The sequence below is a fragment of the Protobothrops mucrosquamatus genome, unplaced genomic scaffold, assembly GCF_001527695.2.
Source record: "Protobothrops mucrosquamatus isolate PMUCROS unplaced genomic scaffold, P.Mucros_1.0 scaffold768, whole genome shotgun sequence".
NCBI lineage: Eukaryota > Metazoa > Chordata > Lepidosauria > Squamata > Viperidae > Protobothrops > Protobothrops mucrosquamatus.
In genome coordinates this window covers 505,199-517,209 of record NW_015387036.1, presented here as the reverse complement: position 1 = coordinate 517,209, position 12,011 = coordinate 505,199, and the positions used below count along the sequence as shown (strand labels likewise).

At 45.3% G+C, this 12,011-nt stretch overlaps 1 protein-coding gene across 1 annotated transcript in view; it reads right to left on the bottom strand.

Moving 5' to 3' along the window:
- IQGAP1 (IQ motif containing GTPase activating protein 1) overlaps nucleotides 1-12,011 on the bottom strand; it is a 33,161-nt gene that overhangs the window by 11,202 nt on the left and 9,948 nt on the right. Inside the window, exons 10-25 of the mRNA XM_015818599.1 lie at nucleotides 11,100-11,263; nucleotides 10,644-10,728; nucleotides 9,930-10,093; nucleotides 9,598-9,758; nucleotides 8,800-8,924; nucleotides 8,092-8,255; nucleotides 7,838-7,928; nucleotides 6,423-6,590; nucleotides 5,144-5,286; nucleotides 4,021-4,191; nucleotides 3,336-3,419; nucleotides 2,556-2,627; nucleotides 2,393-2,462; nucleotides 1,517-1,725; nucleotides 1,061-1,216; nucleotides 811-974 (exon numbers count right to left, since the gene is read on the bottom strand). Of these exons, the coding sequence (XP_015674085.1) occupies nucleotides 811-974; nucleotides 1,061-1,216; nucleotides 1,517-1,725; nucleotides 2,393-2,462; nucleotides 2,556-2,627; nucleotides 3,336-3,419; nucleotides 4,021-4,191; nucleotides 5,144-5,286; nucleotides 6,423-6,590; nucleotides 7,838-7,928; nucleotides 8,092-8,255; nucleotides 8,800-8,924; nucleotides 9,598-9,758; nucleotides 9,930-10,093; nucleotides 10,644-10,728; nucleotides 11,100-11,263 (2,191 nt within the window). The remainder of the gene's footprint in view (nucleotides 1-810; nucleotides 975-1,060; nucleotides 1,217-1,516; nucleotides 1,726-2,392; nucleotides 2,463-2,555; nucleotides 2,628-3,335; nucleotides 3,420-4,020; nucleotides 4,192-5,143; nucleotides 5,287-6,422; nucleotides 6,591-7,837; nucleotides 7,929-8,091; nucleotides 8,256-8,799; nucleotides 8,925-9,597; nucleotides 9,759-9,929; nucleotides 10,094-10,643; nucleotides 10,729-11,099; nucleotides 11,264-12,011) is intronic.

Here is a 12,011-nt window from a genome sequence, read left to right as displayed (position 1 = left end):
TTCAAACCGCGGGAATTCCATAATCGCCTGCCACCTCATCCTTCAGCTGGAACTGTACAATTCTTAATGATCTAAAACCTACAACACCAGAGGTGCTTATGCTCTGCAGTTACACAAGAGCTTAATGCTTCTAGACAACTGTAGAGCAATGCTCTCTCTCACACTCACACATGAACACTGTTCTAGAAAAATGTTCTGAGAGGAGTACTTTAAGAAAAGTCACCCTCAAGAGATGTGGAGAAGCGAAGGCAATCTCCAAGAGTCAATAAAACTCTGACTGGGGCCAAGACAAGAAGCAGAGAAAAGTTAGCCCTTGTTAGCACAGGAGCTCTGCCTTCAGGATCAACAATTTAGCCTACAGGAATGAGTCAAATTTGAGGAATGCCTCAAATTGAGTCAGCGGGCGGTTCTAGTTGCTCCAAAGGAGCTCTCTTGTTCTGAGTGCTGGAATATCAGCTGAAGCCTTTGTATTAAGCTGTCCTTCTGAGCGTAATCCTGTTATGAAGACAATATCCATGCCACATGACCTTTGATGAACTCTGCTCTGGATTGATGACCTGGATGGAGTTGATAGCCTGGTTTGGCTTTTCTTGTGCCTTATAGATGAAATTCAGATTCTGTGGCTTCTAGGATTCTTGCACCACATTTTCTGTCCAGCCAGTGTAGCTATACATGCTATAAAATACATCTGCCCCAACTCTGCTCAGGCCTAGACAGGGAAATACAGTAGCTCTTCCCACATCTGGCTATCATCGAGTCCTTCGTGCCAGAGTAAAAACAGTGCTAAATTAAAATCTCAAGTCCACCTACTTGATCTCCTCTTGGAGTGCAGTCTTAAAGAGGCGCAGCAGTAGGTATTCTTCTCTTTGATTGGATGCATAGTTGTACAGTGTGAAAATCACAGAGTCCATGAACTTTGTAGATTTGTTCTGTGGCATTTGGAAAATCAATTTGGCCAGGTATGTTGGGTTTGTCTGCAGGAAAACAGAAAGAAGGTCTGGGGGAGATGTGTTGGGAAGGAAGCAGCTCAATGAACTTGGAGGGGGTGTCTTTGTCTTACCTGCAGCAAATAGAACAGATGCTGATAAGCCTCCAACTTTTCTCTCTTCTCCTTGCTCAGAGCCTTCAAGCCCCCCCTTTGCTTGTTCTGCATCATCATGTCAGATAACTGTTCTTTGTTCTTTTTAGTGAGCTTCTTACTGTGAGACACCACTTCCTGTAGAAGAGTCAGAGACCGCATATCGCTTAATTGTGGAAAGTTGGCTGGCAGAGAGTAACCTAACTTCCTGCGGTTGTCATGTTCACTATGCAAAATTCCTTCCAAGTTTAGGACACTCAGACACTGGGAATACGGATCCCAGAAGGCAGGAGAGACAATTCTATCCTTAAGCATTTCAAGACGCTTTTTCTAAAATGTACCGTCAACAAATAAAGTCCATCTTAATTATACTTGTGCAAAAAAACTGGCAATATTACAGGTCCTTCCAATCACTCTCTGAGAGTATGTGTAGAGTACCTGCAATGTGATTTTATTTTTCACCAGCAATCCAATTTTGATATCCATGAGGTTGAGGTCGTTCTCCAGCTGCTGATTGGAGCGAATTAATGTCACAACCTCCTCACGCAACTTCATCCAGTCTAGTTCCTCTTGAAAATCTTGATCACTTTGATCCAGCAAGTGAACAAACTTTCGGACCACAGACATGGGGGGTTCCTCAGCATTTACTGTAGAATAGAAAGAGTGGGGAACACTCTGTCTGGTATTTTGTTGGCAGAAAAGGCAAACCTTTTATTGAAAACAGAATATATCTTGTTTCGACAGATCAAGAAGCACCACATACCAGGCCACGGACTGGTGACCACCCTCCAACCCAGAGCCCCGTGGCTTCCTCCTCCTCTTCCGGCTCACACTATTCACTTCCTGTCCATACCCCTACACTGATAAAAATCACAGAAGAAAGACAGGCAGGGACATCTTTCTCAGCTTTGGAACAACCTTTGTATCCTGTAGTTCAGGGAGAGAGGATGGGCTGTCCTTGGCTTTAAGCAGAGAGCAGCACTCATCCGCAGGGAGCGTTCCTGCACGGCTCCAACTCTAGGATTCTGAGACACCCAGCTTTAACAACACAGCTCTTTCTGCCCACTTTGAGGGCCCCTTTGCTATATACCCCTGCATCCCTACCATACACATTTCTCTTCTATAATCATCCACCAGGGTTAATTTTGAGAGAAGCATCTCGATTCCTCTTTTTCTGGTGATTTTGCTCCAGATCACCAGTACTAGCCTCAACGTACAACACCAGGGAAGTTCACATTTCCAATTACAGAAACAATTTTAAGGTGGGGGGGGTCCAAGATATAATTCTAAGGGAACTCCTTCTGCAGTACTTACTCAGAGTTTTGTAGTCATCACGGGCTTTATTAGCACGAATAAAGGCCTGGATTTTCACAATGTCATTGATCTGGGCAGAAAGCAGATGACAAGAGAGTTTTCATCCCAGTTCACTAATATTTCTAATGCATCAATGCATTTGTGTAGGCAAAATGACTCTTACGTGATCTCGGAAGAATTGCAATCGATCCCTGTACTGTTTTCGGGCCTGATACATCCTAGTCATTGCTTGAATCTATAAGAAATTAGAAAACAAAATCACTAGAACCAGGAAGAAGAATACCGAAGTTCAGTAGCTGTGGAGGAGTCTGTCACTTGGCAGAATACCAAAATTGGAAAGGACCACGGAGTCCAACTCGGGGGACTTCTGCTACGAATGGACCTCTGGCAAAACAAGTGCGAGAACACCGTGCCTCAATCCTCACTTTATTAAATATCTGTCTCCCCCTGGGAATATCTGCCTGCTAACTAAAATGTTTTAAATTTATACTTAAATTAGTCATGGCCTCCGGGAGGACCTTAGAAGACCCAGTTAAATTGCAGTACATCTGCTCACTCTCCTTTTGCAAGTAATTATAGACATATTTATTTATATTTTGTATTTCTTAACTGCCCTTCTCCCTCGTTTAATAATTTATGACTCCAATAATCTTGAACATTTAATCAACTATAAATACGGAAGATGCTAAACCTGTTTCGGCTGACCACAAACGTGTTTGTTTTCTATACCTAAACAAAAAACACACAGTGGCTTGAGAGGTGTGCCTGATCCTCTCAAGGCTAATTCATAGCTGTGGTGGGTAATAAGGCGAGGAGAGGTCAGATCGGAATGAGGCTGAAGCCGCAAACATCGCACCACAGAAGGTGCTCTGAAGTTTTAACTCTTGGGGTGATCTGAAGAGACCGGGACATTCTGTTCCACAACTTGGCCGGAAAGAGTTACCTTCACTGCTTCTCCTGTGTGAGTCTGCAGATACTTCAAACGATCTTGATACGCTTTGCGCTGCTTGTAGCCACGCCACTGAGACTAAAACAGAATAAAGTTTTAGGGTTCCCAGGTGTCCCGGGTGATTGAACCCCTCCCACATCAGAGATCTGCTGGGCTAATCCACAATGTCTTTTCAAACTGAACCAGCTGAGTGCTCGTCCTCTCATCCTCCCGCCTGCTGTCCTGCTTAACAGTCTGGCCAACCCAAGACAAGACTAATGAGCTACCCTGGCTCTGTCCAAGACAGAGATAAGAAACACTGTTTAAAAAAATAGAATTCAAGACTTCTGGGTGGGGAAAATGGTGGTTTGATGTGCCTCTCATGATCGGAAGCAACACTGAGGCGGAGGATGGTGATAGACCAGTGAGCCAGGATCAGCTTCTCTGACAAAGGAGAAGCAAAGGATTGCCACATATAGTCCTGAATGCTGCTCCTTGTGAGGAAATCACAGGGGAGAACCGCTGTGTGAACCGCAGATGTAGAGCCAGAAGCCAAAGGAGAAATATCAAGCCCTCATTCTCAAGGGAGGAACTGTGCACATCTGCAAAGCAGGACCGTATTCCAAATCTTGCCGTACATTTCATCCCCTTAATATTACTTTGTCCTTCTTTTCGGCTCCTCTGATATGGATCTCCATACCTGGATGCAGGTGATGGCAGGGACTTGTTTCTTCAAAAAATGCATTCTGGACATGAACTCCTGGCGAACTAGGTAGCCTCGGCAGCGAGCCTGTAGCTTAGTGATCAGGTTCTCATTGGCCAGCCAGAGCTGCTCCCGGTTGTATGCTGCCGTAACTGCCGAGATGGCACTCTGGGGTTGGCGGGAAGAGAACACAAAGCAGGTGCTGCATAACCGACGGAACAGATCCCCCTTTTCCCACCATAACATACAGAATCAGATCTGGGATTGGACAATTCGCTTGCTAATTGCAAATTTATGGATTAGCATCCACTCAACCTTCATTCCCCAAAATAGCGAAAGACTGGCATGTGGAATTATCTATTTTGGCAATCAACACTACTGTGAAATGAAAAAAAAAATCATATGACAATTTCCTCAATAAATGTAATATTTATGTCCCTTTGTTTTTCCCACTGCTTCATATCAATTGTTCAGTTTAAATTATGCATCTATTTAAGTTTCTTGTTCATATTTTAGTTTTTAGTAACATTTTAGTAACACCTTATAAATGAGCCGTAGATATTCTGAATATTGTTTCATTAGCTTTTCAAATTCAATCAAATCTCTGAATGTTCCACTTCATTTCTGCAATTCATTTTGTATTATATTACATGACATAAATAATTCAAAGTGATTTACAAAAACAAGGTAGAGCAATTCAAATATTACTTCAAATATCGGAACTAATGATACATTTTGACCATTCCTAGGAGAGGGTCAAAGACGAAATGTTTGTAAGGTGAATTCTTACACTCTGAAAGAAGTATCACTCCACTGACCTAATTGTTCACACGTTCATCTTTGTGGAGATAAATATTTAATATTGAAGCAAGATGCAGTAAGTTTGGACTTATTCTACTACATTTGTCCCATACTTTTAGAATGGTGCTTATAACCATGTACTCTCTTATATGCTGGACACTTCTCTGTTTCTGAGCAAATACATTTGTGCAAGCCGAGATGGTTGTAACGTTAGGATAGTTGTGCCAGGCAAGAAATAACTCCCAACCCACTCCCTCGTTCTTTGGTACACAAAAGACCTTGCCCCAGGAGAGCTGCTGAAAACCAGGGGGCACCATACCTGCATGTCCTCCCGGGAGAGCTGTACGTTGTTATGCACAAATCCCTGGGGCTCCTCCCACACTCCATCCTGGGTTTGGAGGTTGTGGTAGTAATGGTACCCTCCTTTCACCCAGTGTTTCACCCAGTCACTGTTGTTGTTTCCTAGAAGGAACGGAAAACCTTACTGATGTGGAGGTCACTCTTACAACACTGCTCAAATGTGTTGCCAAACGAAAGAAAGCTCAGCAGAATAAAATGTAGTTTTCCTACGCACAGGGTTACCACATTTGCAGACAATGCAAAGCTAGGAGAGTAGTTAATACCTGGGAAGAGAGGGGGAAAATTCAGAAAGACTGAGGCTAAAACAGTTGGCAGAAACAGAGATTTAACAGCAAGAGTTGTGGTCTACTGTGTCAAATGCTTTACTGAAGTCCTAGATGCAGATGTATCGTGGAATCAAAAAAGTTAAATAAAAGTTTCACACAGTGGGCAATTCTGAATATGAACAGAACTATTTAGAGCCACAGAGAGACAATGAAATTGCAGATTACAGATTATATTACAGATTATACCAAACTTTGGCACTGCTTCAATGAAATAAAAGGGGGCATTCCAAAAATTGAATCAGACAGAAGAAAAGGTCACAGGCTCGCTGAGGAACTATACAATAAAAGTGACTTCTTACTTCAGAAAAATATAATGAAAAACACTGTACATTTGAGAGCTAACTCAGAGGAAAAACAAAAGGGAACAACAGCTGGCTTAGGACCAACTATTGGAAGAGCTACGTAGTTCTGGGAATAAAGAAGAAGAAAAAAATAGCAAAAATGAGAGAAGACCAGAAAGCCAACTGGAAGCTGTGCAGATCCCCCATGTAAGGTGGACCAGGCCTCCTAAGAAGACTTCCACAGAGCAATCCTTCTTTAGTGAAAAGGAGAAGACTGCCCTTGACCACCCACATCAGAAGGGGCAGCTTTGTTCTATTTCTCCTTGATTGGAAAGCAGTCGATTAAGACTGCTGAAATCCAGGTCCAAGTCCATCCCTGGCTTGGAAGCCCAGTGGAACATTCAGACTCAGCCAGTCTGCTCCACAGGGTGATTACTCTGTGGGGAGAAGACTGAAGGAGAAAGTGCTTTGTGTCCTGCCTTAAAACCCCTGGAGGAGAGCAGGACAGCAATTTAACGAATGAAAAAAATCCAGTCTAGAGTTAATTTGGTAGGACAGTCTGACCTGCAAACAACTCATCACTTGTGTAGCACCAGCCACATTCCCAGGTTACCAAATAGTGTCCTCTTACCAGAAGCCAGCTTTGCATTTTTTGTTGCCGTCAGTTCCCGATGATACGCCTCGGAACATTCGGGGGTCACCCCATACAGCCCAACATCAGCTGAACGCAAGAAGCTGAGAGTCCTTGCAACATCGCCCTGATCCACTGCTTCATTGATGGCCAAAATTCCTAAGGAAACTTGGGTGAAGAAAAAAGGAAGAAAAAGAAACTTTTCTGTGAATATCTTTCACGGAATGTGTGACTTTCGACTTGAAATGCCTTCACGATTTCAAAAATGTTCTCCTTTCCACGTCATGGGACCTATGCCCAGGTATTGCCAAGTGCCAGAGAAATCAGGATATTCAGGCAGTTCAAATGAGTATAAATATTTATTGCAAGCTTAAGCTCTCTACAAGAACCTGAGCTACTAACGGTCAAGGGAAATGAGCAGGAGATAAGAGCAGAAGGAGTTCCAGGTGGGCTGGACTCAGCTCTGTTGTGGGAGCTTCGGGACTCATGACTGATGGTGTGTTTGACCCCTCCCTTGGGCTCGGTCTAGTCATCTCCTACAGGTATGCCATTACTGGACTGCAGTCTTAGGCCCAAACCCAGGATCACTTGCTTTGGGGCTGGCTTGTAGTCAATCCCCACGAAGCCCTGCACTTCAGCAATATTTTCCCTTTGGAGACACCCCCCCGAGGCCATTTTCCACCTCCAAGTCACGCTAAGCCTTTCAGGAGCAGTGGCACCTAACCTGTTGCCCAATCACTTGCCCCTCTCCCCTCCTTTCCTACGCAGGGACTTCCCTCCTCTCATTTCTATCCCACTTGCCACTTTTGCCGGGCGTTTGCCAGCTAAGGGCAGTCTTTCTGAGATGGCTCTTGAGGGAGGCCAAAGGGAGGCCAGGGCCAAAACCAGCCCAAGCCATTGCTTAGCCAAAGAACCTGAGGGGGGGGCTCTATGAGGCCGTCACGTGCTCTCAGTCTGATCTATCTCACAGGGTTATTACTATGGTGAAAAACAGGCCTTGGGCTGCCTTTAGATAGAACTGCATACCAGGTAAAAAGAAGAACCATGCCCCTTTGTTAGAACTGCTCTGGGACCCCCTTCCCAGTTCCACGGGGCAGTGAGCAAACAAACTGTATAGACCACCAGGACAAGGACACGCTTGGGAACGTGGTGGCCCAACATCCCTTTAAAGATCAAGCCACCTCCGGAGAGAACAATGATGATTCTGACTACGGCCATCAAAGTGAAAAGAAGCAGCAGTGGCAGATGAGCAAGCGATACAGATGAAGCCACTGTTTTTCTGGAGTACAATAAGGAGAAGCTTTAGCGACTGAAAGACTAAACCCGTCTGGAAGCGATTTCTTTTTCCTAAAGCAGCCCACCTCACCCAGTAGTGGAGGATGGCAAAGCTGCTGAAAGGGGAAAGCCAGACTTACATCTTTGGGCTTCCTCCATGTCTTTGTTGGACTGATGAACCCCACCCTGAATTTCATCCAACCACAGGACGGCCGTTTCATCCTGGGTCTCCTGAAAGAAAAAGAAACGGTCAGTCCCTGCTGTCCTGTGAAGCCCAAGACGGGCGGAAACAAATGTTGTTCTTGCTTCTTTCTGGCAGAGGCAGCCTCACAATCCGAGGTTTCATTTAAAACAACAAAAGCCCCGCTCTGCTCTGCGGTGGTCATTCCCTCACCTGAGCTTTCTCCCTCTTTGCACGGAGCAGCACATCCTGGTAATGCTGTGCTACTTTGGGGGTCACTCCTTCCAGTTTTGCTGCGGGGATCTGCAAGGCCTGCAAGGTCTTTCTGGCATCTCCTTCATCCAAAGCCTCATTTATGAGTCCAATGGCTAAAATCCCTGGAATAAACATAAGAGGCAGAATCCCAACGTGTTTATATAGGGGACAAAATGTGTTTAAGCAATCAAATATTTAAAACGTTCGTGTCACATTCTCCTTTCTCTTCCAAGGAAAAGGAAGACTATTAACATAGGCTCATCCCAAGGTTACTGACATTTAAGGAGCTAAGGGGTTAGGTATGGGCCCCAGGCGGTGCAAGGCAGTTCCTGGTCCACCTAAAAGGCAAATGTTGCCTCTTCAAAAATATCTTCCAGAAATTTTCTGAAGATATTTTAGTTACAATTGTGCAAGAGAGCCCACAAGATGTGTGACTATTTCTATTCTGGATTGAGGCTAATTCAGCTAAAACCATTCAAGAAGGTCCCTGCTGGATTTTACAGGGGAACCAACCATCTTGGGAAGACGCATTCAAGGGTGGCTCTCCAGCTGCTACAGCCGACGTCTTTTTGACAAGGTTGCCATTCCTGTATGCTGCAAGCTAGGAAACTCAATGGAAGTCCAACTCTCCCCACCTTTCCCCAGTTCCAGTGAATGGACACTTACTCTCGTGTTCTTCGTGTATCACAATATTCACATGGTCAATACATGACTGCATGTCATTCCAGGTCAGGAACTCAGTTCCCTCACTCTGCATCTGAGCCTTAAGCTTGAACAACTCATCAATGTACCTGTGGAAGCCAAAATACAAGATGAGACTTCAAGAAGCACCATGGAAGATATGAACAGAAAATACAAACACGAGAGTGTGGATGACCCCAAACATCTCTGTGTTCTCAAAAACCCAGGGAAAGACCAAGGCATCAGAAGGGGGCAGGTCTGGAATTGACCATCATCTGGCAAATGAACGTTTAGGATGTCTGAATGGGTATGGAGAGTGAGAACAAGAAGGTTCTTAGGTGGAGGGACTGGAGTCCTGAAGACCCCCAGGGGAAGAGAAAACAAGAGGGAGAAAAAGAGGGATTGGTGAACCAACTGACCTCAAGAGGGAAGCCAGAGGCCATGGGGCAGATATAGCCAGGAGGGCCAGTTAGAAACCACAGCTTAGGCAGCCGTAGTTGGAGGTGGAGGCACTGACTGGACAGGGGCATTAACAGAAGACCGACCTTCGTGATTATTCCTCTCACATCAAAATCTGAAGAGAGTTGCTAACACAAAGGCTGAAACCTGGTGGGAAAAAGATCTGGCAGGGCAAGCTGGGATGTTTGGCTGGGACCCTAAAGAGCAGTTGGGCTGTGCAGGGTTGGATTCCAGCTTTTTGGAGGCTTCCAGATCAGCACTACTTCTACAGTCTACAAGAGACCCTCTCTAGGGTGATGATATGGTCACACAGCAGGAACTGACCTCTGGGAGTTTTCGTCCTCAACATTGGTTAGGCCTATCACCGGACTGCTCAGCTGCTTCCACACCATGCTCTTGTCCCCTGAGTCCAGGGCTCGGTTGATCAGAGCCACTGAGGAGAGCATTTCCACAGCCACCAACAGCTCTGGGTGTGTGAGTTTACCCTGAAAACAGAGAGGATGCATGAGGGCCATCCTTGTTACAGTTCAGTAAACAAAATGATCTCTCACACGAGATGAAAACATGCGTCTCCTCCATCCATAAACATATGATGTTTATCTACGCATTTAGGGACAGTTGATAGTTGAACTTCAGAACATGAGCCATTTACTTACATCTGGACTCTGTTGCTGTAGGGTGGCCAGTTCTTTCTGGTACAACTCAGCAGCAAAAGGATAAACTGGAGGCAGCTGGGCCTCAGGATTCATCAACTTCACAACAGTTTTCTCAGAAAGGCCATTACGGATGGCCACATTGATCTGTTCCACCGCTGCCAGCTCTGGTGGGACAAAGCAGAGAAAGCCAGTGTCAGGTCCATCCTTGTACTCTGGTGTCCTGCCATCCTGCTAAGGGAGGGAGGGGGGGGAAATGGCATGCTTGGGATTTTTCGCTTTTGCTGTAGGCTTGGGAATTAGGGAGGGGGGGCTGTCTTCAGAGATGGGGGCAGACTTCCTCCCAGCCGGTTCCTGCCTGCTTCCAAGGCTGTCATGCCCTGAGAGTGACCTGTTATCTGCCCAGCACCTCAGCATTCTCAAAACATCTTCTTTGTATCACACTGGCTACCGATGGACTGGTTGGGGGGGTTGGGATTGGGGAAAACGAAAGAATTGCTTTATGCTTTGCCCCGGACACGGCAACCGTCATAAATAATGAGTCAGTTGCCACGCATCTGAATTTTGATCATATGACTGTGGGAATGCTGCAATAATGTTCTGTGAAAAACAGTCATAAGTCACTTTTTTCAGTGCTGTCTCTCTCTGGGCCCAAATGTGTCTACACTTGTCCTAGAGGGGACTCCTTTCATGCTAAGCTCAGCCTACAGGACTTACTCTGCTGGTACTGCTGCGCTGAAGCGTTGGCCTGATTGATCCCAGCCTGCAACTCCTCCTTCTGCAGAGGCCCATCTCTGCCATCCTGGAAATGAAAAAGAAGAGTTTTTTTACTGCCTCTCCTGCCTTTGCCAGGCTGAGGGTGCTCTGCCCTAAACTGCCTCTGAACTAGAACAAAACGAGAAGCTGCAAACAAAGAGTGAAACAGCAACTTCATTTTACAGCCCTTCAGTGTTTCATTGCTACTCCTGTCTCCAGAAATCTGCTGAAGAGGAAGCAGGGATTTTTTTTCTGGTGCTATCAGTGCAAAGGCATCTCAGAAAAATAATAATTGGGGTGCCCTATTGTGGGTAGCACTGCCAGTATTGATCAGGCACACGGCCCAGTCTGCATTCCAATGCTGCAGACTTTCCCACAGCAACAGTCCGAGGAGAGCCCTGTACTTCTCTTTCCTACCTTTTGCTTCTCTTGCTTCTCGCGCAGAAGCTGCTTGAAGTACCAATCGCTGTTTTCGGGGTGCAGCACCCGGAGGCCCAGGGCAGCTGCGGACAAAGCTCTGTACAAGGCAGCTGCATCTCCCTGGTCCAGAGCCAGATCGATCTTGGCTAAGGCCGAACGTGCTGGAGAGAAAGAAAAGGAAATCTGCATACATGGAGCCCAATCAGACTTCCCCCTTCATCCATCGCAATTAAGAAAAAAACGGAAGCAAGTTTTCTTTCCACATCTGAGAGCTGGCACAAGCACATCCGCAGGTTCCCGTAGCCCAAGGCTCACGGCAAGCCCTTCAGAATCAAGAATGCCTTGTACGGTTCCCAGCTGCCCGTCAGAAAGAAAGCAGCTAAGGTTATAAGCTGCTCAGATTTTGCTGTATTTTGCCCCACCCGAAATTGCACTGATCAAGTGCTTTCACTAACAACCTACCAGGCAAAACGAAAATATTATCTGCCTTTATAGTTCTAAGTGCAGCATATAAATGACTTATGCGATAACTTAAAGCACCTGTGTCTTCTTTGCCGATGATGTAAAATTGTTTAATGCTACTGAAAATTCACTGGTTTTGCAAAATGATATCCACCACATTTTGAAATGGTCTTCAAACTGGCAACTTCAAATTTTGGTTAGGAAATGTTCAGTTTTACATATTGGAAAACAAAACCAGAATGTAAAGTATAAGTTAGGTGGCATTGACCTCATTTTGTTAAGGACCTGGGTGTACTCCTCTCTAACTATTTATTTTCTAAAATTCATTATAACAGCATTGCTAAAAAAGCAACTAAAACTTGTGAATTTAATTCTATGAAGTTTTTTTTCTGGAAATACTGTATGGCTCACTAGAGCTTACAAAACATACGTTAGGCCAGGGGCAGG